We start from the raw sequence: 27500 nt of genomic DNA, 5'->3' as shown, positions 1-27500 counted from the left end.
GGCATACAAGCCGAAATAGGGAAAGAACAGGTTAAAGAATATTTAGATAAGTTAGAAGTATTCAAATCAGCAGAGCCTGATGAAATTCACCCTAGGGTACTTAAGGAACTAGCTGAAGCAATCTTGGAACTGTAGCAATTATCTTTGAGAACCGGAGGACAGGAAAGATCCAAAAAGACTGGAGAAGGGCAGACCTAGTACCCCTCTTGACAAAGGGGAACAAGGAGGACCCAGGGAATTATAGACCAGTCAGCTGAACTTCAGTAGCTGGAAAGATACTTGAGCAAATGGTTAAACAATTAATTTAGAAGCAGCCAGAGGACAATAGGGTTGGTTATAAGGAATAGTTAGTATGGCCTTGTCACAAACAAATCATGCCAAACCAACTTAATGTCCTTCTTTGACAGGGTTACTGATCTAGTGGATGGGGAGAAGCAGTGGCTGTGATATACCTTGATTTCAGTAAGGCTTTTGACACAGTCCCACATGACATTCTCATATGCAAACTAGGGAACTGTGGTCTAGAAAGATGAAATGACTATAGGGGGGGTGCACAACTGGTTGAAATACTGTACTCAAAGAGCAGTTACCAATGGTTTTCTGTCATATTGGGAGGGTGTGTCTAGTGGGGTACCACAGGACTCAGGCCTGGGTCCAGTACTATTCAATATTTTCATTTCTTGGCTCATCGAGGGGAGAGTATGCTTATAAAATTTGAGATGACACTGAGCTGGGAGAGGATGCAAGCACCTTGGGGGACAGGTTTAAAATTCAAAATGACCTTGACAAATTGGAGAACTGGTCTTAATTCACAAGATGAAATTCAATAAAGACAAGTGTAAAGTTCTACACTTAGGAAGGAAAAATAAAATGCACAACCACATAATGGGGACTAACTGGCTGGGCGGTAGTGCTGCTGAAAAAGTTCTGGGGGTTATGGTGGATCACAAACTGAATATGGCTCACAATGCTGCAGCTGCAAAAAAGGCTAATATGATTCCGGGGTGTATTAACAGGAGGAATAGGAGGTAATTGTCCTGCTCTGCTCAGCACAGGGGAGGCCCCAGATGGAGTACCGCATCCAATTCTGGGTGCCACAATTTAGGAAAGAGCTGGACAAATGGGAAAGAGTCCAGAGGAGAGCAACAAAAATGATGAAAGGTTTAGAAAACCTGACCTGTGTGGAAAGGGCATGTTTAGTCTTGAGAAAAGAAGACCAAGGGCAGACCTGGTAACAGTCTGTGTTAAGGGCTGTTAGATAAGAGGATGGGGATCAATTGTTCTCCCTGTCCACTGAAGGTAGGACAAGACATAATGGGCTTAATCTTCAGCAAGGGAGAGTTAGGGTAGGTGTTCAGGAAAAGCTTTCTAGGGCTAAGGGTAGTTAAGCTGGGGAATAGGCTCCCAAGAGAGGTCATGGAGTCCCCATCCTTGGAAGCTTTTAAAAACACGTTGGACAAACACCTGACAGGGATGGTCTAGGTCAGCGGTTCTCAAACTGTGGGTCAGGACCCTATTTTAATGGGGTCACCAGGGCTGGTGTTTAGACTTGCAGGGGCCCGAGCCCAAAGCCCGATTCCTGCTGCCTGGTGCCCCTCCTGGGGTCGTGTAGTAATTGTTGTCAGAAGGGGGTCGCGGTGCAATGAAGTTTGAGACTCCCTGGTCTAGGTTACTTGGTCCTGCCACAGCCCGGGGGGCTGGACTTGATGACTTCTTGTGGTGCCTGCCAGCCCCCCCCTTTCTATGATGCGATGCTTGTGCTTATGAGGGGAGCTCCCTGCAATCTGGAGTCTGAGATGAGCCTGGCAGTGGCACACGATGCCCATCGGGGTGAGGGGAGTAATTCACGGGGAAGGCCCCTGGAAAGGGGGTGAGCAGGGACAGGAGCATCCCAGCTGTGCAGCCCCCTCCTCTGCCCCCGGCAGCAAGCCCAGCCCTGGTGCCCCGCTTCCCAAAGGGGGTGCGGGCAGGGGGTGGGGGGGGTTGCCCGGCCGAGGAGGGGCCGGGGCCACGGCCTGCTGGGGAGGGCTGGTAACGGCGGGGGGCCCTGTGTGTGGGGGGGTGAGGCCTTGGGGCAGGAGCCGCTGGGCCCGGCTGGGGGAGGCGCGATGCGGGTGAGCCGGGGCAGGAGGGTGGCCGGGGCCCCGCGGTGGGGCGCGGGGGGACCACGAGGCCGCAGCGCGCAGGGCAGCGAGGCTGGGAGACCCTCCCCGGCTCTGCGATCCCCCCGCCGCCAGGGGCCGCTGCCGCCCCGCTCCGCCCCGCCGCTCCCGGCCCCGCCGCCAGGCCGCGGCTGCCTCCCCCCTCCCGGCTGCGCTCGCTCTGCTCCGCCCGGCAGCGGGGCCGGCCCGTGGCGAGGCGGCGCCGGGACCCTGCCCAGCCCGGAGCGGGAGCGGAGCTCGGGTTCGGGTTCGGATCCCGCCGCCGGCGGCAGCAGCGCTCCCCGGGCCGCGGCGAGGGGCGAGCTCCGGGCCGGGACAAAGGGCCATGGCCGAGCGGGCCGCTGCCCAGGTAAGGGCCGGGCCGGGCCGGGCCGGGGGTAGGAACCCCCCTGGCTGAGCCGAGCCCCGGGGCGGGGGGCGGATTCTCACTGATACCGGCGCAAAGATAAACCCGGGGGGTGCCACGGCCCGGCCCGGCCCAGGAAGCCAGAGAGGCCCCGGCTCAGCCCAGCGTGGGGTGACCAGCGAGGATAAAAACCTCCTGCGGGAGTGTGGGGCTGGGGCCCCCCAGCCTGGCCCCCTTTCAGCTTTCACCCTCCTCATCCCTCCTCAGCGGGACACGCTGCCCACGGTGTCGGGCGCTGGACTGGCTGGGTGACATCAGGCCTTTGCATAGTCATTTCTCATAGTTTTCCGTGTGGGGTTTTTCATATCTCAAAGTTCCCCCTTGGGGTTCATTTGAAACGGTTTTTGCTCTAGGCCCTGGTCCTCCGTAGGTGCCTGTGCAGAGCCCCACTAAGGGAGGCGAGCCTGGGTCTGGCACAGCCCTGCTGAACTCACCTGGCGCATCTCACAGGTGCCTGCAGATGCCGCACTGGGGCCTTGCTTGGGTGTTGTGCGCCAGGAGCTAGTCAGCCATTGGTTTCCGGTAGGGAGCTATAGCTGCTTTTGAAATTCAATGTCAATTTAAAAGAAAAAAGCACAAGTCTGGCAAAAGTGGTTGGAACTCATAGAGGAAAAATAAACCACCAGCCAAATCTGGATCATGGACATGGGAAAGGACAATACAATCATCTTGTCCATTCCCATACCCAGGCCTTTGTGCAGTCTTGGCTCGAGCCTGCCAAGCAACAGCGCTCCCAGCCCTTTCCTGGGAGACTGTTCCCCAGAGGAACAGACTGTTGTTTTCTGGGAATGCCGTAAAGCCGCTCCATACTAAGAGAGACATTTGTTGGTGTTACATAGAATTTAAAGAGCTGTTTCCATGTGTACCAAAGATGGTTGCATAGCCCTCGGGGGGAGGTACAGACTAATGTCATGTACATGGTATTTAGTACTGTGGTTACATCTTGATTCTCTGTCTAAGCCACACGTTTTGTTAATCGTATTAAACTCAACACATGCTAGATCGTGCATCTCTTACTCACAGGAGAAATCCTTACGCCGCAGCCCATTGGCAGTGGGAAGAGGTTTGTGTTTGTCAGGCAAAGAGAATTGAGTTGAAAATGCGCCAGGATTGTTTTTAAAAGTAAAACCACGTCTCCACCAAGGGGACAAGTACTAAGAGTTGCTGAGCACCTGCTGCTCCCCTTGAAGCTCATGATTTGGCCCCAAATTTATTCTTGGTTCCTTTGAAGTACAAGACAAGCAACATTTGCTAAACACGTGTGAGAATTTACACGTGTTGTTTTGACCCCCAAAATAATTCCATGTTGTTCCACAAATTCAACAGAAACCCCCTACTTAAGACTGGCCATAGTGGGCCAAGTATCAGGGGTAGCCATGTTAGTCTGTATCCACGAAAACAAGCAGGAGTCTGGTGGCACCTTAAAGACTAACAGATTTATTTGGGCATAAACTTTTGTGGATAAAAACCCACTTCTTCAGATGCAACTGAAGAACCTAGTCTGAAGAAATGGTCTTTTTACCCATGAAGGCTTATGCCCAAATAAATCTGTTAGTCTTGAAGGTGCCACCAGACTCCTGTTGTCATAGTGGGTCAGACCAATGAACCAATCTAGCCCAGTAGCTTGTCTTCCAACAGTGGCACTGGTGCCAGATGCTTCAGAGGGAAAGAACAGACCAGGTAATAATCTAGTGATCCATCCACTGTTGTCTAGTCCCAGCTTCTGTCAGTCAGAGATGTAGGGTCACCTAGAGCATGGGATTGTCTCCCTGACCATCTTCACTAAAAGCCATTGATGGACCTATCCTCCATGAACTTATCTAATTCTTTTTTGAATCCTGTTCTACTTTTGGCCTTCACAACATTCCCTGGCAAAGAGTTCCACAGGTTGACTGTGCGCTGTTAGTCTATAATCTGTTAGTCTATAAGGTGCCACAGGACTCTTTGCTGCTTTTACAGATCCAGACAAACACGGCTACCCCTCTGATACTTCCTTTTGTTTGTTTTAAACCTGCTGCCTGTTAATTCAATTGGAGGGCATCTGGTTTGTGTGTTACGTGAAAGGGTAAATAACACGTCCTTATGTACTTTCTCCACACCAGTCATGATTTTATCGACCTCTCTCATATCCCCCCTTAGTTGTCTTGTTTCTAAACTGAACAGCCCCAGTCTTTTTAATTTCTCCTCATATGGAAGCTTTTCCATACCCCAATCATTTTTGTTTCCCTTCTCTGTACCTTTTCCAATTCTAATATATCTTTTTTGAGATGGGGTAACCAGAACTGCACCCTGTATTCAAGATGTGGGTGTAATCGATGTATATAATGGCATTATGATATTTTCTGTTTTATTATCTAATGGTTCCTAACATTCTGTTAGCTGTTTTGATTGACACTGCACGTAGAGTAGATGTTTTCGAGAACTATCCATGATGCTCCAAATCTCTTTTTTGAGTGATTTCAGCTAATTTAGACCCCATCATGTTATATGTACAGTTAGGATTATGTTTTCCAATATGCATTAGTTTGCATTTATCAACCTTGAATTTCATCTGCCATTTTGTTGCCCAGTCACCCAGTTTTGTGAGGTCCCTTTGTAACTCTTCACAGTTAGTTTTGAACTTAACTTGAGTAATTTTGTATTATCTGCAAACTTTGCCACCTCGCTGTTTACCCCTTTTTCCAGATCATTAATGAATATGTTGAACAGCACTGGTCCCAGTACAGATCCTTGGGGGACCCTGCTATTTACATTTCTTCACTTTGAAAACTGACCATTTATTCCTACCCTTTGTTTCCTATCTTTTAACCAGTTACTGATCCATGAGAGGACCTTCCCTTGAATCCCATGACTGCCTATTTTGCGTAAGAGCTTTTGGTGAGGGACCTCATCAAAGGCTTTCTGAAATTCCAAGTACACTGTATCCAGTAGATCACCCTTGTTCACATGGCTGTTGACCCACCCAAAGAATTCTAATAGATTGGTGAGGCATGATTTTCCTTTACAAAAGCTGTGTTGACTCTTCCCCTACAATTCACACTATAGTTTCAACCAGTCTGCCTGGTACTGAAGTTGGGCTTACTGGTCTGTAATTGCCAGGATTGCTACTGGAGTCTTTTTTTAAAAATTGGCGTCACATTAGCTATCGTTCAGTCATCTGGTACAGAAGATGATTTAAGCAATAGGTTACATATCACAGTTAATAATTCTGTAATTTCATATTTGATGTCCTTCAAAACTCTCGGATGAATACCATGTGGTCCTGGTGACTTATTACTGTTTAACTTATCAGTTTTGTTTCAAAATCTCCTCTACTGACAGCTCAGATTTGTCATCTAAAAAGAGTGGCTCAGGTGCGGGAATTTCCCTCACATCCTCTGCAGTGAAGACTGATGCAAAGAATTCATTTAGCCTCTCTGCAATGGCCTTGTTTTCCTTGAGTGCTCCTCCTCAATCATCTAATGTGGCCCCATTGATTGTTTAGTAGGCTTCCTGCTTCTGATATACTTAACAAAAAATTGAGCTTATGAGTGAACAGTCCTTTCAAGGAAAAGAATTATGAGACAATAGACACAGAATTAAACACATGCCCATAGCTAATACTGTGCTATACCTATATACTGTACAAATGTTTGTGAAAAGCAGGCTGAATTTACTTTAGTTTTGTTTTCTTACCACAAGAAATTGAGCAGAACAGTAATTTTCTAGTATGGCTATAGATTTCTCCCATTTCACTGCTGGTAGAGTCCCTGTTTTGAAATTGAGCTTGGGGGTGGAGGGGAGGGGAAAGTGGTTTTTTCCAGCTGTGAGCCCCAGAAGTGCTGACAGCTGGAGCCTCGCTGCCCTGCGCTGAGAGACTGGGCTGTGGGCTCCCCACAGAGCTTCCAGCTGGAGCCAGCTGTAACCCGGGCTCTGCGAGCCCGCCACGCGCGGGGCTCCCGGCCGGAGCCTGGGCTCGCCGCGCCCGGGGCGCCCGGCCGGAGCCTGGCTGCCGCCTGGGTTCTCATCTTCCCACTCCGCATGGAGCTCCCTCCGCTGGGTGGCATCTGGGCTCTCAGCCCCCCAGCCTGCCCCTCTTAAGTCAATGCAAGTTCTCCTGGTGGGGACGTGCCCCACTGACAGAAGGAGGGTAGCGTGGACGTGAATTACTGCGGTTGCTGTAAGTCTACCCAAGGGCTTGTCTTCACTAAGGGGGTCAGTCGACCTAAGTTACGCTACTCCAGCTGCTGTGTGAATAATGTAGCTGGAGTCGACGTAGCTTAGGTCGACTTACCCTGGTGTCTTCGCTGCGCTGTGTCGACGGGAGACGTTCTCCGGTCAACTTCCCTTACTCTTCTCAGAGAGCTGGAGTACCAGGGTCGACCCGAGAGCGCTCTGCCATCGATTTAGCAGGTCTTCACTAGGCCTGCAAAATCCATCTCTGAGCGTTGATCTCCAGGTAGTGGAGACAAGCCCTAACTTAGGTTGATTTAATTGTGTGGTGTAGACATGGCCTGCCTGGAAAAGGAGTTAAGTTACAGTGCTCAGGGCTGGTCTACACTGGGGAGGGATCGAACTAAGATACGCAACTTTAGCTACGCTATTTGCGTAGCTGAAGTCGAAGTATCTTAGTTTGACTTACCTGGCCGTCCTCACGGCAGCGAGTCGACTGCCGCGGCTCCTCTGTCGATGCTGCTTACTCCTCCTGCCGAGGTGGAGTACGGGCATCGATTCACGGATCGATTTATCGCGTCTAGATGAGACGCGATAAATCGATCCCCGATAGATCGACATTACCCGCCAATCCGCGGTAGTATAGACGCACCTCAGTGGTGTTACTAACACCAAGCATGATCCGTCAAACAGGAGGATAATTTCTTCTCTCATTTATCCTGGTGCAAATCCAAAGTACCTCCATTGACTTCTGTGGAGTTATTCTACATTCAGATTGGTGTAACTGAGAGCAGAATTTATCTAACTGCAGTGCTTACTCTGCATTTTGTCTCCAAATTACTACAGTGGTTGAATAGCCTGAAAAGTGCTTTGAGGTCTGATTCTTCCGATGAAAGACTCTGCGGAAATGTCAGAGTTTAATGCTGGGGGTTTCTTTTTTCAATATGAATACACACACACATAACTCTCCCTTTCACTGGTGTGACATTAGGCCTGAGTTATGCGACAGTATCAGTGGTAACATTTTGTAGTTGCATGTTATTGACTGTTGCCAGAGAAAGAGTTGCTGGATATGTGAGTCGGGTGCATTACAAACCACCATAAACTGAATATCTTGAAATATAAAGCAAAAGTCACTAGCATAGGAAAAAAACTGGGTTAGGAAAAGAAGCAGTTACCAAGGCAAAGGAGAAAAGAAAAAAGAGCGCTTGAAACTGCTTAAGAGCCATTTTGGAAGTGAAAATTGTGCAAAGCTGATTAAAAAAACCCTGATCCTCGTTAACGCTTAAGGCCCCTTTATGCTTCCCTAATGGTATAACGCAGGGGTTCTCAAACTGGGGTCAGGACCCTCGGGGTTGCGAGGTTATTACATGGGGGTCACGAGCTGTCAGTCTCCACCCCAAACCCCGCTTTGCATCCAGCATTTATAATGGTGTTAAATGTATAAAAAAGTGTTTTTAATTCATAAGGGGGGTTGCACTCAGAGGCTTCTTATGTGAAAGGGGTCACCAGTACAAAAGTCTGAGAACTACTGGTGTTAACGGACATTACTGAAAATGAGGCTCAGGTCCAAATATTAGTAAAACATGGCGATTGTCTGTGCAATGCAGCTATCAAGCTTCAGCCCAATGCAGTCTAAACTGTCAGTTATAAAACTAGCAAATTAGTTGTATAATAGTGTTAACATGCTTGTTATGGTCACATCTGGAGTGTGACCCTATAAAAATAAATGTCCAGATATAGAAAGTGCTGAGCAGCCTGTGGTGAGCAGTTCTTGCACTTTCTCTTTGTAGCTGGGTGTGAGAGATGGTGATGGGACCCCAACTTGATCTCAGTTTCTCTTCTTGTGAACAGGATCAGGAGTGGGACATGGAGTCCCAGCAATGGACACCTTTCCAGCCCTCTACTGCTCCTCAACAAACTTCTGCTAAAGAGACAAAGCCAAACTCTGCAGAGATTTCGCTTTGGACTGTTCTAGCTGCAATTCAAGCAGTGGAAAAGAAGGTTGATTCTCATGCCACGCGGTTACTGAACCTGGAGCGTAGAACAGTGACAACAGAAAAGAAATACTTTGACTGCGAGAAAACGGTAGTGGATTTTGGGAACCAAATGGAGAGTAAATGGGCCGCGCTGGGAACTCTGATCCAGGAGTACGGGCTGCTCCAGAGGAGGCTGGAGAACGTGGAGAACCTGCTGAAGAACAGGAACTTCTGGATCCTGAGACTTCCCCCAGGCACTAAGGGGGAAATCCCCAAGGTAATGATGTAGCTAATAATATTCAAGAACTGTAGTAAAACAGTTTTCATGATATCTTGGATTATTACCGCCCTGACTCTAACATTTCCAAATTCCTTTATGCCCGAAATTTTGTATAGGTGGCCTGTTGGCAGCAGAGGGGTTTTCTGGGAAAGTCTAGTGTTAAATGGGCCCACTGTTTTTGAGAGAGGAACATTTTCAAAAGGTTTCACTCTTCAAAGAGTCTTTATTTTTGTAAGTTGATCTCTCACACAACTTGGTGTAGAAACTCCATATCTGTGTGTTTTCCTCTGTGAGCTCTAGTGCAATATGTTATATAATGGTAGAAACTTGAGTGAATCTGAAAGCACCATGTTGTGTCTGTGGACTTTATAACCTTTTTGATCTTGCCACGTTATAAAACTCTACAGCAGTAGCCAGTGGAATTTGTAAATCCTACAAACCAAATACATTTGGGGTAAGTTGGTTAGAGCTCTGCAAGTATGGCCTGGATGATCTGTGCAGTCCATAGGCCAAATAGTTTGCTTGAAGGAGTTTGGAAGCTTTATTCAATTTATAAATTGTTATTGAGGTTTGTGCTGTTTGTTTTAACTCACTCGCAGGTGTCAGCCTCTCTCTACTTCTCATTTAATATTGAATAGGGCTCTGCAGGGGTAACTCGGATTATTGCCTTTTCATTACTCTTTACAAAATCTTGACTGCTGTGAAGTGTCATAAATAAAACTAAATTCATCAGCTAAATGAATGTTGTATTGTATCTGATCACAAGGGAGCAGATGCACAAACCATTACTCACTCTGAGCAGTATCTTCATCCACCAGTAGTCCCACTGAAGTCACTGGAGCTACTCTTGAAGTAAGGGCTTGTCTGCATTGGGAAATTACTGCAAAATAGCCGGGGTGTGCATTTATTTGGCGTATGCAATCTGGTCAACCCAAGCCACAGCGTTCTTATCAATGATGTTCAAGACATGGAAACCACCCGGAAGTTGAGTCATGTTGCTGTCCTCAACAATGTGTGTCATGGTTTGTGGCTGCCCACATCAACCTAATGGACTGTCTTTAAAATGCCACCGAAATTCCGCTGCAGCACAAATTCCATGTCCAGTATGAAACCGGTTCAGACGGCTCCATTGCCTTCGCAGTAAATCAAGCCTGGGTTGATGTTGAGTGGGGGCCGAGACAAGATAGTTATTTGTCACTTTCGCTGCGGATTGTGAAGCTCGCCACGCATCCTCTACCATAAATCCCTCACCTTGCAGACGCATCCACAAAGGGCGCCATGAGGGCAGAGGCCCATGTGGTGGATTAAACAAGTCTTTAATTAATGGCAGATGTGGCATATCATGTAATTTCATCACAAGCTTTGCTACCCTTTCCTCTCTGCAAATGCTGGGTGGAGCAATATTTCAGAGAGCCGGTAATCATGGTCGAGGAGTAGATTTAAGCGTGCCTGAAATAACAAGCATGGCAGAGTGATGTTGTGTGTGAGATGAGCGAGCCCAGACTGGAGCACAGCACTCCGCTGCTGAGTGCCAAGGCTGAAGTGTCTAACCTTTGGGCGTTGGTGCCCCATGGTGTCCCGGCAGTTTTCCAGGCAGGTTTTTGCATGTTTTGACCTTACTTGCTGTCTTTGTAAGATGGGCACGAAATGTGAGAGTTCTCTCCAACGGGACGCCTAGAAGGACCGGGTGTGAATCGTGCTTTATCGCGGACCATTGAGAACTACGTTTAGCTCTCTGTCCGCTTGTGCATGATAGAAGTTGAAGGCGCTCGCCACAGTCTTACTTCCACTTGGTATCAGGTGCCTCTGACGACAATACTCGGCCTTATGGTGTGTCTAAAAAGCAGAGTACCCCAGGTGGATGCTCTTACTCGGCACTAAGACTGCCTTCTTGCTGTTTGGGTTAATCCACTTCCAAAATGGATTAACCTACACTACACAAAGGCACGAATAGTTGTTCTGCACTAGCTCTTCTGGGCTTCTGCCCCATGTAGACACGATCTAAGATACCGCTCAGTGGGAATGAGGGTACCAGTGCTTTGGCATTCACAGTGGGCTTCCCAGTAAGTAGCACAAATGATGGTCTTCTAGAGAGTGTGGTCGTTCCCCTCCCTTTTGTTCCTCTCCTCACGTTTGCGTCCGAATTCTAGGCATTCGGAGGGGAGCATTGTGGGTTTCTCTACAGTACCTGGAACTCTTACGGAAGCTGTAAAAATAAATTATAATAATGAGAAATGTTCTGGTGTCGTTCCTCCTCCCCTCCCCACCCGTCTCTTAAATGCTAAAGAAGATGAAAGGGGTAGGTGACTTTATGGCAGTGGGGGGCCGTACAAGGTGCTGAATGAATCTGTAACCTCTGTGATTGCAGGTCCCGGTGGCATTTGAAAACGACTCCGTTTACTTCTCTGAGCAAGAATGGCAGAACTTAGACGGATGGCAGAAAGAGCTTTACAAGAACATGATGAGGGGGAACTATGAGTCTCTGATCTCGCTGGGTAAATATTGGTTCTCACTCGTTTAGTAGATGATCTACAATCTCAGATATTCATGGACCAGCTCCAGCACTGGGCTAATGGATTTGCACGTGACATAGAACCTTTGTGGTGGGTCAGCACATTTTTCACTGTTATTGGTGCCAGTCTAGAATGAAAGGTATGCAGGGAGGACGTGGTCCCTCCATCTCCAGTGCCTTCGGGCTGTGGATAATGGTTGCAGTTACTTGGCAGTACGCAGCCAGAAACCTGCTATGTTCCATGTGTGGTGCTGATGTCAAATCTCCCACTGAACAGGGTAACAGAGGAAGAACACCAGAGGCAGAGAATCGTTAGGTGGGAAATGCACAGGGGCATCACTGTAGCTAGAGGGAGGTGTGACCGCATGTGCTGTTGGTGTAGTACACAAGCACCATTGATTATGGAGGCATTGACTTGATGGCCTGTAGCTGAACTGTGTGTTGGAGACACCTGGGCTGCTGGAAACCTCACAAGCTTTGATGGGAACTGAATTAAAGGCAGTGGGCAGGAGAGACCAGGGGCCAGGTGGGGAAAAACTCAACAAAGGGGAGGGATTGATGGACAATCAGCTTGTGGTGGGATCTGGTGCTTGTAATCCACCCTTTAGGTCTAATGTAGGAGACTAATAAACCAAGCGGGTTCTCATTCTGGTCTCAGGAACTGTGGACACAAAATAACCATTGCTTACCCCCTAGACAGGCTCTGGCCTGGATGGGTCTCTGGCCTGACTGCAGGTTAATAACTAGGGAATTAGCTTAATACTTAGTGCCTGAAAGATAACGGTCTCCCTCTGCATGGAGAGCTCTGAACCTCCAGCAGGCAGCCCTGCTCCTCCCTCACCAGGCATTTGTTTCTCTAGGAGCTTCGTTCCCATTACACACCACTTCGAGCAGTGACGAGTGCCTAAAATCTCTCACTGCTCAATGCAGCATGGAGCCAGGGAACGCTGATCTGTTTTTCCATCAATAGACTATGCACTCTCCAGACCTGACCTTCTGGCGCGGATTGAACGAGGGGAAGCGCCCTGCGAGGGGGAGGAGGGAGACGTAGAGGAGAGAGAAATCCCTGCAGAGCCCAGCACAGGTAAACCCGGCATCTTTTCCTTATTTTAGGGCTTTCCATGGTGTTCTCTCCATCGTATCTAAGCAGGAAACAGAGGTGTTTGTGAACTGCTATAGACACAGCTTTTCAGCTCCGGCTGAGAGCCTTGTTAGCAGCTACAGTGTAGAGATGTTAGAACAACATAATGGGATTTATCTTTCCCGTGCACAGACTCACTGGTGTATACAGCTGAGGCAACCTGCCAGAGTGAAGGCGAGGAAGAGCCGTGCATCAAGGGACAGGAGAACTCGGAGGAGAGCGAGATCCCAGCTGAGCCCCCAGTCGGTGAGTGCTGTGTGAAACAGCAGTGGTTTGGTAGCTAGCTTGTCACAGGGTGCGTGGAGTGAAGTAGGAGAGAGGCTCCGGCTTTAGAGAGCTGGGGAAAGCTCTGATGAAAAGGGGCAGAGGGAGCAGAAGATGCGTCCTGTGTAAAGGCCATACAGCTTGGAGTGAACCTGCTGGCTGTTGCCAGGGGAGGACAGAAGGATGCTGCGATGGGGGCATAGGGGATTCACAGAAGAAAGTCAACTTGCCGCCTGTTTGTCTTTCCTTTAATAGAGTGCGCGTTTTCCCAGCCAAGCTGTGTGTCCCGGGTAAAGCGAGAGGAGGAGCTGTGTGTCGAGGAGCAGGGGCCCTCGGAGGAAGTGGAAATATTCTCAGAGCCCAGCACTGGTGAGTTAGCAGCGGTCTCACAAAATGAGGTAGAGTGGAGAGCTGGTGCCATACAGGGACTTCCCCGCGGGGAGGTGTATGTGGAGGGGGAGGAAGCGGGGTGGAGCTGGGAGTGTTCTTGCAGGCTCGTGAAGGGGACAAGGTCCAGAGCCAGTCTGAGGACAAAGGGAGGGGGAAGGAAGGGTGTAAGGCCAGAGCGGAGTACAGAATTTCCCTCTCACGGAGGGATAGCACCAGAAACACGTGGCAACTTGAGCAAGGGAGTAACCCACCCCCAAAATAAAAGAGAGAGACATGCTCCTGGTCTCCCTCTCTCCCTCCGGGGGCAGCAGATGCTGTGGCAGTGACCACCATGTAGGTCGACCAGGGAGGGTCCCGAAGATGAAATAAGACAAGGCGAGTACATTGGCTGGGAGGGGCAGCTCCCTGATCGCTTTGTGGGGACGCTGGGCCCCATGGAGGGGCAGCTCCCAGCTGACGGCTCCGTCCTGGGGCTGCCAACCAGGAGTATGGCCCATGTAGTCTGTCGGGCCAACAGGGCGGAGCCTGCCCCCTGCCTGGGTCATCAGCCCTGCCCGTGTCACTGCCCCCGCTGTCATCCCCAGGCACCCCGGTGGAGCGGAGTCGCTGACTCCAGCCCTGAGGAGGGGAGGGGGAATCACAGAGATGTGCTTGGGGTCAGGTGCTCTGCACAGCTCCCGAGGGCTCCGGGCTCCAGATGCCAGGCCTGAGGACCTGGCCACGAAAGCTTTCAGCCCCGACACACCGGATTGCTTTGGTTGCTCTTCCCATAATTCCTCCCACCTGCTCACTAGCGCTGGCACCGATGTGTTTAGAAATGAAAGCTGGATTCCAGGGTTACCAGGCGTCCGGCTGAAAAGGGACCCTGGCAGCTCCAGTCCGCACCGCTGATCGGGCCGTTCAAAGTGCGGCTGGCAGCGCAGCAGGGCTAAGGCAGCCCCTGTGCCCTGGCTCCACTCAGCTCCTGGAAGCGGCCACCGTGTCCCTGCAGCCCTTAGGCGGAGGGGCAATCAGGGAAGCTCTGTGCGCTGTCCCCGCCCCCCAGCGCCAGCTGCACAGCTCCCATTGGCCATGAACCACGCCAGTGGGAGCTGCGGGACAGCGAGGTGTGCAGAGCCCTCGGTCCCTCTCCCAGAGGCCGGACATGCTGGCCGCTCCGGGAGCTGAGCAGAGCCGAGCCAGGGCACAGGGAGCTGCCTTAGCCCTGCTGCGCTGCAGCCTGGGAGCTGCCTGAGGTAAGCACTGCCCAGCCGGAGCCCTGCCCCGATCCCCCTCCTTCACCCTAACTTCCTTTCAGAGCCCACACTCCTGCCCCAGCCCTGAGCCCCCTCCCGGAGCCTGCACCCCGCACCCACTCCGGCACCAGTTTCCCTAGTAACTGTGGGTAGAGGTTGAATAGTACCAGCGACACTAAGGCAGTAGCCCTGAATGCAGTGGCGGTGTAGTCATGTTGGTCCCAGGGTATTAGAGAGACAAGGTGGGGGAGGGAATATCTTTTATTGGACCCCTTCCTGCACCCCAACCCACTGCCCCAACCCGGAGCCCCCTCCTGCACCCTGAACCACGCCTTTCTGGCCCTTCCCGGAGCCTCGGCCCGTCCTGCACCCCAACCCCCAGCCCTGTGATGGAGAGTGAGAGACAGCAGGATGGGGAATGGAGTGAGTGGTGGGCGGGGTGGGACCTCGGAGAAGGGGTGGGCAGGGGTGTTCGGTTTTGTGTGATTAGAAAGTTGGCAACCCTAGTACAGTCTCACCACAGGGGTATAGAGAGGGACGCTGCCCTCTCTACCCAGCAGGGAGATGTCTCTGTGCTGCCCCGAACTGCACTGGCTCTTGTTGTCACCAACGTTGTCGTCAAAGCTCTTAACTAATGAACAGTCTGTTCGCACCCCACGGGTCACTTCTTGTTTTTGAGGTTGCTCCCACTTTCTGGGCACGCGTGTCCCAGGTTGTTTCCCCTCAATGTGCTAATTGCTTTCCAGGTTGAATTTCCTTTTGTTCTCTTACCCATCTTATCATCTTCTCCTGGTCGTTCTTGATCTTGTAACCTGGCCAGTTTAGTAACCTTTGTCAATCCCATTAATACGCTATTTACTCCTCCTTCCAGTCATTCGTAAAGACCTAAAATAAGCCTGATCCCTGCCTTGCCCTGTTGGACTCTCCGCTGACTCGATAGCTGTTATTTATCGATGCTCTTCGTGCGCTGCCCTCTGGCTGGGTTGTGGTCCATATCACAGTGCTCATAGCCGAGCCCGTTGGAATGAAATGCTCAGATTGGAATGGCCAGATGGTGTGGCCTGGTCTCCCTGGAGAGAGTCCCAGGCAGGATTAGCCTGTCAGGGTTCTGGGAAGATTGTGACTGGAGAACTGTGGCAGATGTCCTGACAATGAAACCTTCGGTGTGGTCTGACCCATTGTGATGGGATCCTTGTGCATAGACAGTGGTCATCCTGCCGAGGAATGGGAAATATTTAGCCTGCTCATGTTTCTTCTTCTAAGAAGGACGTCTGCACAGATACTCCTCAGGGAGCAAAGGGGAAGGTGCGTGCCCAGGATCCAAAGAGCCGTTGGAAATGAGCCTACTCCCTTTGAAGAATGAAAGATGCTGACCCATTTGAATAGCGAAGGAAGCAGCAGCACAGACTGTTTGAGCAAAGGAAGCTTAGTGAAAGATGCTGTAATGTGGCGATGGCCATGGGACGGTGGTGGTTACGTGGAGAACGTCTCATGTTCATGAGGTCTCAACACCTACAATAACCCAAACCGAGGATTCTAAAGAGGGTTTGACTGGCTCCCTGCCGGGGGGTTGTGAGGATGGATGCAGGGCCTCCTCCAGGAAGCACTGAACCTGAGGGAGAGAACAGAGGCAAGGGGCATGGTTTTGAGAGCCCGCTGGACAGCCAGTGGCTGTAAGGACAAGCAGTGCTGACTGACGTGGCTATGAGAGAGCTTTAGCATGGAAAGCCACAGCTACTGATTTTCCCCCCTTTTCTATCAAAGTCTCCGAGCCTGCACTAGTGTGGCTAGCCACAGTCACTGCCAGACGAGGCGAAGTGTAAATGCTTTCCTCTGTTTTGGATAAAGTCTCTTGTTTAGATGCTACTGTAACTCGGTTGACGCGGGGCGACAGCTGCTGCCTGCATGTCCCCGCGGCGGAGGAAGAGAGGTTGGGTTCTTTGGCCCCAAGGTCATAGGAAGAGCTTTTGGCAGAACTGTGGTCTGGCCTTGCCATGAAAAGGCACCACGGACAGAGTCCTCTGCCATATATAGGAGCCAGGGAATAGCAACCCTTGGCTAGGCAGGCGTGAGGAATTCAGCAACGGCTGGGACAATGTTAGGAGGATATTTAAAAAATCTGCTTTAAATCTCTATCCAGTGTGTCCAGCAAAACCCTTGACAACCCTTCCCAAAGGGTGAAATTCACCCGGTGCAGACAGTCTCCCCAGGGCTCCCAGTCCTACTCTGGAGCTGTGTGTGAATATGACCCCGTCCTACTCAGCCGGCTCTTAGGTTTACTCATTCACATCTGCTGGCATGAGAGACTAAAATAAGCTCTTACAACTCAAAGCCTAAAAGGGAGTGAGCTGGATTCCTCGTGCATTATCAGCAGAATTGTTCAGTAGGTTCCAGTGACAGGGGTAGTCCGTTACGCCTGTGCACGCCCACTGAAGGCGAGGGAGGTTGTAAAGGCTTCCCTAAAGACCTGAGCCGGCCTGCAGAATCTTTGGGATTTGGGGTGATGTGCTATAAGGAAGAACCCGTCTTGCCTCTCAGATCCCAGGCTGAGTTTGCGGAGCTGGTAGCCAGAGGACGCACTGTTTGATTTGTAAACTAAGCACAGCTAATGCGGAGCAGCCGAGAGTCAGTGAAGATGGAAACTCCTGATGCCATTTATCTTGTGGCTTTACAAAGTTTAAGTGCCGTCTGAAGGTTTTAAGTGCATTGGGTGAGTCTTCTGCACTGGGGGAATTACAGCCAGTGAAATGCATTTTGTCTCTTTAGACACGAAAGCTTAGATTGTGAGGGGAAGTGTAGCTGCGTCGCCCCGATTCTCCAGTGGCCTTGGTAACAGTCTGCTGTTTCCAAGCACTGAAACAGGAAAACAAGCTGTTGTTGAGCTCATTGTCTCCAAGGGGAGCTGGATGCTCAGCACTGCTGGAATCTGTCTTTTCACCCTGTCCTCCTCTAAACACCAACTATTGCACAGGACTGTCCTAGCTCGTTTGCTTGGGAGAAACCCAACGTAATGGGCTTTTGTAATGACGTGGGAATGATTAACAGGTTTCCTTTATTCCCAAGCAGACAAAATAAAATTTTCTGTATTTTATTTTTGTTTTATTCCAGCAGATAATGGAATCATGTTCCAAACTGAGCTGCTGGATCATGGGGAACATCTCAAACACTTGCAGCTGCGAAGGACATTCTCTGGACTGTCTGAAGAAACTGTGTTCCGGACTCCCAGGGAGGGAAGGTCTTTGGATGGTCCAGACAGCTCAATAATGCAGCCAAGGAGCCATGTCAAGGACAGGCCGGTAGAGTCAGTGCCCGGGGAAGAAAGCTTCAGGGAGAGCAATGCGGTGACTTTTTACCGGCGAAGCTGCCCAGGTGAGAGACCACACGTGTGTGCTGAGTGTGGGAAAGGCTTTCGGCTGAAGAAGAGCCTCACAATGCACCAGAGAAGTCACACGAAGCTGGGATGCTACGAACCTGCAGCGTGTGAAAAAAGCTTTGTGTACAAGCAGCACTTGACAATGCATCAGAGAATCCACACCGGAGGGGCCACTTACAGCTCTGTGGAGTGTGAGGAAAGCTTCAAACAGAATCACCATCTGAAATCCCACCCCAGAATCCAGGCAGCAGACAAGCCATTCAGTGCCACTAAATGCACGAAAAGCTTCAACGTCAAATCACCTTACAGGCAGCACCAGAAAAGCCACGTGCGAGAGAGACCCTATAAGTGTAATAAGTGCCAGGAGTGCTTCTCTCAGAAGAAAAGCCTCATCACACATCAGAGAATGCACACGGGAAGGAGTGGAGGGTCGTTAATGTGCACGTACTGCGGGAAGAACTTCAGTCACCCCTCGGATCTGATTAGACACCAGAGGATCCACACGGGGGAGAGACCCTACCAATGCACTGAGTGCACAAAAAGCTTTACGCAAAAGCAGCATCTGCTCCAACACCAAAAAATCCACACCCGCGAGAGGAACCGTCTAAATGTGCAGAACATGAGAGAGGCTTTGCTAGATAACATCTTCTTCTAGTCACGCAGGGCCCACTCAGTGCTAGGGCCTGTACTGTCGCCATGTGCTCATTGCTGCAGACACTCAAAAGAAACAATTTATCGCCAAAGGATGCACACCGTAGGGTAGGGGCCACACAAACTTCTTGCTGGAGTGGTGGTGTGTTGCGGCATCTCGTAGCTCACTTGAAAATACTTTTAATGTGAAATGCTCCAAGTTTTAAAACAAGTGAATTGAATCACTTAATTGAAGTGATAATGAAATATGTTTCTTGGGAATGTCTGCTGTTTGTCTGGAATTGGCAATATGCAATGATGATATCCTGCAGCAGTCAGTTCCATAAGTTAGTCACATGTCGTACGTGCCCCAAACGGTCTACAGGTTACACACAGGGCACTAAGTGACACCCTTGCTGACCGTCTCTGGGCAGGTGCCAGGGAATGGGAGTTGGTTGCTAGGGGTAGGGCAGTGATGAGGCATATGAACAGGGCAGACAGAGGAAGTTTGCTCTGCAGCTGCCAAGTTCCCTAGAACTATCCATCCAACTCCTTCTCTAGCACTGAAACTGACTTCTCGTGTGCTGTCAGTTGGGCCAAATTCTTTCTAAATGACACTGTAAGTCTGGGGGAACCCACTGAAGACTCTGGAGTAATTCCAGACTTATGCTGCAGTAGTTGTGATCAGAATTTGGTCCAAGACTCATCGCACGGGAGTACGTCTGCAGGCGAGAGCGCATTCGCAAGGTTTCCTTTTATACCTCTGTTTAAGACACAAACAATGCAATTGAATAGAAAAACAAATTGTTAGCAGGAGACAGTACTTTCACTACACTCAAACGCTTGCTGAATTTCATATTGCGGTGAATTACTGTCTTGATTGTCCTCTTTTTCCTGGTAGCTGTATCATGTTTCTGTTTATTTATTATCTGATCAGTATTTTTCTGCACAGTATTTTGTTTGTTTCCTTTCTGTGCATCTCATGGTGTGTCTGCTTCTCTTATTCTCCTCTCAGTTCTTCTACTCTCATTTTTGGGAATCAGGGCTTGTCATACTCCGGGACTGTTAAACTCACACAGCTTGGTAACATTTATTTATTTGGTACATTGTCTAAATGTACCAGCTACACTGGGGCTAAAACTGCTACCTGAAGTGGTTTTAAACCTGTTTTAGTTGGTCACATCATATTAATCCAGGGTTAGAAACTATATTGTCCTCTCCTGGGTTCCAGTTTGGGCCTGTAACTGGTGTCTGGTTGTTCGGACTGTGGCCCCTCATGGAGAGGCAGAGCTGTTCCACTGACTCAGTCTGGTAGTCAGACCCGGGTGGGTCTCATTAGCTCCAGTTGGGAACATCAAAGGCTGTGGGCCTTTAAGGAAGAGAGAGCTAAAGGGGGACCTGCAGGGAGAAACCTTAATACAGTTTTGCAGGAGAGAGATTGGCTGGTGATTGACTTTGGGGGCTGGGCTAAGGTCTTTGTTTCAGTACAGTCCTGCTGTAAGGTCTTGTTCGGTCATTTAAATAAAGGCAAACTCCAGAAGGGTGCTGAATTTGGACTGTAACCATTATGGGTGCATGGAGTGGGGACTGTAGCCATTTACAGGGCCTTTTCCCCACTCCCTGCCTAACCCAATTTGAGCCCATCCGCACTGCTGAGCCAAGCTGGGTTTAAACCCAGTGAACCTGAGTAGAGTTTTTTTTTTTTTTTAATAGTTCATGACTGTTTTAGTCCTTGTGCAGCTGGGAGTTGGTATTTAATATACTGTGTTGGGTTTTTAGTTGAGAAGTTTTTTTTCCCAGCATTGGTGAGTTCTTTGATTTTCCAGTGGCTCTGAGGGTTGTGATCAGGTCTCTTGTTGGTCTCTGTGTGCGTATTCATTTTTCAAAGTGTGCTGAGCCATGAGCACCTCAGGCTTCACCTGTGCCAAATTGCTGCACGCTATGGCCATCCTGAACCACCAGAGAGCAGCAGGGATAGAGCCCAGATCTTCCAGAAACACAGGGCCCTGCCACATGTGCAAAAGGAGAATCTCTCTTAGCATTTAGCAACATGGGGCCTGTGGTAGGTGGAGGAACACTTCTGATTTTCTCCAGTACGTGTAGACTAGCCAGTTCTTCAGGGTCTGGATTTTTTAATTACTTCACTGAACCCCCTTATTTCCCTTTTACACTTGTACTGTTTAGACTGTGAGCCCTCCTGGGCAGGGAACCTGTCTCTGTAAAGTGCCGGGTAAATTGACGGCAGTAGATGCTTGATTATTAATATTAATAATAAAATTAAGCTTGAACAAACTACTGAAGCTGTGAAGTTCTGAATGTTTCTTTTCTGTGATGTCCATCTTGTGGGTTCTGGACAAAGTCCCAGCTGTGAAAGCAGCTCTGCGTGGTCCTGGGGTGCTGCGCAGTGCTTCACCACGGAGCTCCTAAGGAATATGTGATGTGTCTTAGGCCTCTTGTCTCAATTGGGAGGCCCCCCTGTGCTTCGTCTAAAAGAGGGAATTCTGCTGCTAAGAGCAAAACCTAAAGCCAGGGGACATTCTTGTGATGCTTCATTCTCTCAATGGAGAAGGGGTCATAGGTGAGTGACTCTCCACCTCCCACCAGGAAGACTTGATTTTAAAAAATACAGGGTGGGTGGGTGGCGCCGGCCAGTACCAGCCTTGAACAGGACAGTGCCCATGCAAATGCCAGACAGCAGAGAGAACCTTCCAAACCTGGTGTGTAAACAAGGAGCCACTCAGTAACTAGGGATCCAGTGATGCTTTTACAGACTGTCCAGGCAAACATCCTCCTGGCAGTAAAATAAGCCGTCAGCTGCTAGAGGATGCGGACTTCATTACGGACTCCAGCATGGCCCATGACTTGATCGCAAGGAATTCACAGACCTTCCAAGATAAATAAACGGGATAAGACAAAGGATATAATAATAATATGGAGATATCCCTATCTCCTAGAACTGGAAGGGACCTTGAAAGGTCATTGAGCCCAGTCCCCTGCCTTCCCAGCAGGACCAAATACTGTCCCTGATGGATGGTTTTGCCCCAGATCACTAAGTGGCTCCCTCAAGGATTGAGCTCACACCCCTGGGTTTAGCAGACCAATGCTCAAACCACTGAGCTATCCCCCACCATGCAGAGCCCCATAAGTTCAGGTGTTTGATTTGCCTGTAACATGCCCTCCTGCACTAATCCTCTCTCTAGTTCGAGATTATTTCTGTAGCCTGCACAAATTATAATTTCGTTTACAAATATGGTAATCACAGGTGACTTCTAGGCTGTTACGGTATCTCCTACGAAAAGATAACAAGCACAGCAGTAAAGTCCTAGAACTTTTTTATCTCTACTCTATTGAGTCTTTATGAGCCTACCCATCCAGGCCAGTGCAGAATTGTTCTTTCTAGTGGATTTTGTAGTGTTGATCTTTTAATTCTTCACTGTTATAAAACGTATTTCAGAGCATTAGTGAGAGAGAGAAGTTAATTGGTTGGTTGATATGGTGTCTACTTCCTGTGTCTCTCTACTCCTAAATATTTCGCAGATACAGGCAGACACTAGGCACCTTAGAAATGGGTGGGTAGAAGGAAGCAGATAGCCAGTAACTAACTTTTGATTAGGAGTTTTTTAATTAAAATGATTTCTGTTTAAGCCTCCTAAGCATTAAGAAAGTCAGAAGATTACATTGGATGTAAAGTCTCCATTCCCTAGTACTGCCTTAGCTATTAAAGGTGGGCTGCTGTTTGATACCAGATGAGAAGTGCTTCACTTCCCTGAGAACTGTTACTCTACAAAGTTGAGAAGCTAAGAAATCTAGATTTTAAATGTTCTGGGCACTCTTGAGATTCATGCTTCAGAACTGATCTGAGCCAGGGGCCGGGAAGAAATATCATGTTGCGACACAGTATTGCACAGCTGACCAAGTAGCATCTAGATTCAAAGTCTCTTGGCTGAGGCAGACACCAGATAAAATGGGATTAGTGGCCAGTTCCCATAGGGTGATTCCAGGCTTCCTGTTTAGACGCCAGTTTAAAAAGGGCCAATTTCTCTTCCTTCCTTGTGCTCTCGGACAGGTGGACGCAGATGGGGAAGGAGCGGAGACAGGAGCAACAATAGGACGTGGGTCAGAAGAACTGTTCTTTCAGCGTTATTAAATACCCTAGAAACCCATCTGAAAATGTTTCCCTTCAGCCAGTGGCCTCCGCTCTGGCTCTCTCGGTGGCTGGTTGTCAGCGGTGTCACCTGCAGGCCCCACCCCGTCTCTGTATCAGGAAGTGACAAACCAAAAATGTCTTTCATCTGAAGACGACTAAGCGTTGTAACAGGGCTGGCTCAGATGCTGCTGCCAACGCTGCAGTCAGAGGCTGCTGGGTGCCCAGCTGGTGAGGAACAAGCTGAAATGCCCGTGTTCCATTTCGGGGAGCTGCCTGGCTCTGGCGGCTGCAGTGACAGTGCCTGGGGGAACTGGGATGCCGCTGTCTCTTGCATAGTCCTGTCTGGGGCCTCTCATGGGTTCCCCACATCCTCCTGTTTGACAGGAAATCGTCAGATGCTAAATCTCCCATTCCCTCTAAGGGTCTCTATTGGTCCTGCCATGCTGCCCATCTTCCTTTGGCCCCCAGCTGCCATTGTATCGAAGGGTGGGGTGAACAAGGTGGCACATTGACTCTGGAGCCCGTGGACTTTCTTAAAGCAGCCAGCCTTGATTTCGTTCTGGAGCCGATCCATTCTCGAAACATCTCCCTGGGTTCTCGGGAGGTTTGTAAACAGGGAAGCTGCCTAGGGAAGGCCTGTCTTAACAAAGCTTTGTGCTGGTCACAAATGTGACTCCTCTTCCTCCTCTCCCCCCCGGCAGCTGACACAGCTGTGCTGGCAAAGCCTCCAGTGTAGGTGATCGGCACAGTAATGTCATTTGGGGAGGTGATGTTACCGTACTGACAGGAAAAACTCCTCCTGTTGGGATAAGCTGCCTCTACACCAGAGGCCTCAGCTGGTCTGGTTAGGAATTTGTAACGGAGACAAGGCCCTAATGCTTGTTTTGTATATGAGCCATCCAGTCCCTGGTGTCCTGGGACACCTGACTGGCTTGCCTGGGACAAATCCATTTCCTCCCAGCTGTTTTATTCTCCTCTGGTCAAAAACATTTGGTTTGAGATGTCAGCTTTGTCAGTGTCAATAAAACATAACGGCCCCCAATGTCTTTCCATAGATTATGCAATTTCCCAACCTGACATTTTATCCTGGATTGTACAAGAGGAAAAGCCGAGTGTCAGGAATCCAGGAGCCTTGGAGGAGCGAGAAATGCCTACGGACCCCGGCCCAGGTGAGTTCTGCTTGCCAGTGAGTGAATGGAAAGGCAGCACCCTACAGAGATGGGGGCAGACTCTTGCCCAAGCAGAGAATTTATAGCACAGGAAATTATGGGAGAATGGGGACATGGGGGCAGGCTCCTGTATTGGAGGGGCAGATAGGCAAGTGAGTCCTCTTGCAGACGTGGTGCCCAGAGGACAGGATGCAGGAGGCTGTATTCTGCAGAGTTTAAGTCCAGAAGGGACCAGTTTGACCTCCTCATAACACAGGCCATTGAATCCCACCCAGTGACTCCTGCATTGACTCCAGTAATGTGTGTGTATGTGTGGGGGAAATTGGGGTTACAGCTGACTGTAGACCCAAGGTAATAGGCTGATGTCCTCAGGTGTGGTTAGAAGAAAAGAGGGAAAGAAAAGTGTTGCAGGTAGATGAGACTCATAGACTTTAAGGTCAGAAGGGACCATTATGATCATCTAGTCTGACCTCCTGCACAATACAGCCCACAGAATCTGACCCACTCACTCCTGTAACAAACCCCTAACCTATGTCTGAGTTATTGAAGTCCTCAAATCGTGGTTTAAAGACTTCAAGGTGCAGAGAATCCTCCAGCAAGTGACCCGTGCCCCATGCTGCAGAGGAAGGTGAAAAACCTCCAGGGCCTCTGCCAATCTGCCCTGGAGGGAAATTCCTTCCCGACTCCAAATATGGCGATGAGTTAAACCCTGAGCATGTGGGCAAGACTCACCAGCCAGAACCCAGGAAAGAATTCTCTGTAGTAACTCAGATCCCACCCCATCTAACACCCCATCACAGGACATTGGGCATATTTACCTGCTAATAATCAAAGATGAATTAATTGCCAAAATTAGGCTATCCCATCATACCATCCCCTCCATAAACTTATCAAGCTTAGTCTTAAAGCCAGATATGTCTTTTGCCCCCACTACTCCCCTTGGAAGGCTGTTCCAGAACTTCACTCCTCTGATGGTTAGAAACCTTCGTCTAATTTCAAGTCTAAACTTCCTAGTGTCCAGTTTATATCCATTTGTTCTTGTGTCCATATTGGTACTAAGCTTAAATAATTCCTCTCCCTCCCTGATATTTATCCCTCTGATATATTTATAAAGAGCCATCATATCCCCCCTCAGCCTTCTTTTGATTAGGCTAAACAAGCCAAGCTCTTTGAGTCTCCTTTCATAAGACAGGTTTTCCATTCCTTGGATCATCCTAGTAGCCTGTCTCTGAACCTGTTCCAGTTTCAATTCATCCTTCTTAAACATGGGAGACCAGAACTGCACAAGCAAATGACTGACCTCCCTCCATCCAAAGCAAGGGAGAGGCCTGGCTGTGGGAAGGAGAGGAGGCCACGGCTAGGGGCGCAGATGGCTCCGAAATGCGGACAGTAGGGAGGGAAGTGGGAAGTTTGGAAGTCAGGAGGTGCTCCCCTTGTTCCCTACCCCATTGTCTTCTGATCATTCCGGCTTCTCTCCTCCTTTTGTCTCTGCATCACCTCAGAAATCCCTCCCTCCTTCGTACCCCCTGCAGCTGTAACCTTTTTCCCCATCTCGATCACCTCCTGCTTTGCTGCGGCCTCTTCTCTGGCTGGGCTTTCCCATGAGCTGAGCACCAGGAGCCGGGCCTGCGTGTGCTCAACGGCTCTGAAAATTGGGGCTCTTTTAGGTAGACGTGTAACTGGATTTAGGTCTGTGAGTTTAGGCCCCCAGTTTTGAAAACTTTGGTGCATGCAGGGAAGGCAGCCAACAAATAATAGACATGAATAACAAGGCTGAAATAAAAGCTCGCTCTCTCCTATCCAGCAGATTATGGGATCCTGATCAAAACTGAGCAAGAGGAATGCCCTGCCATCCTGGAAGCACTGGGAATGTTAACAGGAATGTCCAAGGAGGACGTTGGGCAGGGTCCTGAGGAGGGTTGGTCCAGTGCAGTATCACAACTGAAGAACCACCCAGGAAGGAGGGGACCAGCTCAGCATGAAAGAGGTTTCAGCAACAAGCCAGTCGCCATTCACCAGAGAAAGTCTGCCAAAGACAGGCCTAATAAGTGTGCCGAGTGCGGGAAAGGCTTTAGACTGAAGAAAAGCCTTATCATTCACCAGAGGAGTCACACGAGAGCAGGACCCTATGACTATCCGAAATGTGCCAAGGGCCTCAGTCACAAGCAGCAATACCTGCTGCACCAGAGAGGCCATGCAGGAGAGGGAGCCGGCAGCTTTCCAGACCATCAGCAAAGCGTGGCACAGATGCTCAGTCTCCAGTCTGACTCGGCAAGAGGCAGATGCTGTCCAAGCATGACGTGCGATAGCAGCTTCAGTCCGAACTCCAGCCTAAGCAATCCTCATCTCCTGCAGGCAGGAGAGCGGCTGTATGTGTGCACAGAGTGCAGGAAAAGCTTTCGGCTGCACATCAACCTCCTCATACACCAGAGAACCCACGCAGAGAAGGGCCAAGGGCCCCTTATCTGTCCATACTGTGAGAAATGCTTCAGACGCTCTTCCCACCTCATCCGACACCAGATGAGCCACACGGGGGAGAGACCCTATAAATGCCCAGCGTGCGAGAAGAGCTTCACAGATAAATCCAAGCTCACCAACCACTACAGGATCCACACTGGGGAGCGGCCCTACCACTGCAATGAGTGCGGCAAGAGCTTCAGCCGCACGCACCATCTCCTGAAGCACCAGCAGATCCACACGGGCGAGAAGCCGTATCACTGCACCCAGTGCCCAAAACGCTTCTCGCAGAAGCACCATCTCCTGGGGCACCAGCGTGTTCACACTGGGGAGCGCCCCTACCAGTGCACGGAGTGCGTCAAAAACTTCACACGGAAGCAGCACCTCCGCGAGCATTGGCGGGTCCACTTGAGAGAGTCCCTGAGTGCTCCGAATACTTTAGACACCAGTGGACTCTGAAATGTCACCTGGGAGAACAGGATCAGCTGAGGGCTGGAGGCTAGTCCAGCAGGCTAGTCCGTGGAGAAAGTGTTGGCAGTGGGGGGAGACTTATAGGCTGGTATCTCTTTACAATGAAAGCCTCGTGAACACAGAAAAAGGAACCAGTGAAGAAGAAATGAGAGCCTGATCCTGCAGGTACTGCATTCACCTTGCCTTCAGTGAGCTGTATGCCAGGGCTAGCAGTATTAACCTGCAGTGAAATGTTTGTTAATGTGCTGTAACATTTATAAAGCATTCCTTTTGAAACACTTGATATCATTATGATAAAGGAATTCCATATATTTGGTGTTCACTTGGTGATTTCAGAGTGATTTTTAAAGGCTCCCTCTATGTTTTATAGTGCATGTATAGGAGTCATTTAATACTCTATGGCCTGGTCTACACTGGGGGGCTGTCGATGTAGGATACGCAACTTCAGCTCCGGGAATAGCATAGCTGAAGTTGACGTATCTTCTTCCGACTTACCTCCTGTCCTCACGGCACGGGATCGACGGCCGCGGCTCCCCCGTCGACTCTGCTTCCGCCGTTCGCCCTGGTGGAGTTCCGGAGTCGACGGGAGCGCGTTCGGGGGTCAATATATTGTGTCTAGATGAGACACGATATATCAATCCCCGATAGATCTATCGCTACCCGCCGATCTGGCAGGTAGTCTGGACGTACCCTATGTAAATGCTGCCATCTCTGGCGTGGAGCATGGTGGCC

The 27500-nt window shown here is 49.7% G+C and overlaps 1 protein-coding gene across 5 annotated transcripts; it reads left to right on the top strand.

The window, feature by feature from the left end:
• Positions 1 to 2074: 2074 nt before the first annotated feature.
• LOC120392701 (zinc finger protein 777-like) lies at positions 2075 to 27051 on the top strand. 5 transcript variants are annotated; one of them, XM_039517455.1, is made up of 8 exons: positions 2075 to 2114; positions 8575 to 8976; positions 11348 to 11474; positions 12462 to 12575; positions 12765 to 12878; positions 13152 to 13265; positions 23727 to 23840; positions 25645 to 27051. In XM_039517455.1, the coding sequence occupies exons 1-8, from the start codon at positions 2109 to 2111 to the stop codon at positions 26754 to 26756; spliced, it is 2103 nt and encodes a 700-aa protein (XP_039373389.1). In that variant the 5' UTR covers positions 2075 to 2108; the 3' UTR covers positions 26757 to 27051. The 5 variants fall into 5 exon arrangements, with proteins under 5 accessions (XP_039373389.1, XP_039373388.1, XP_039373387.1 ...); XM_039517454.1 differs by lacking the exon at positions 2075 to 2114 and adding an exon at positions 2403 to 2511 and having other exon boundaries at positions 25648 to 27051; XM_039517453.1 differs by lacking the exon at positions 2075 to 2114 and adding an exon at positions 2403 to 2511.
• Positions 27052 to 27500: the final 449 nt, after the last annotated feature.

The sequence above is a fragment of the Mauremys reevesii genome, unplaced genomic scaffold (genome assembly GCF_016161935.1).
Source record: "Mauremys reevesii isolate NIE-2019 unplaced genomic scaffold, ASM1616193v1 Contig11, whole genome shotgun sequence".
Taxonomy (NCBI): domain Eukaryota; kingdom Metazoa; phylum Chordata; order Testudines; family Geoemydidae; genus Mauremys; species Mauremys reevesii.
Note: the sequence above shows the minus strand (reverse complement) of the source record. Positions and strands in the feature narration are given on the sequence as shown.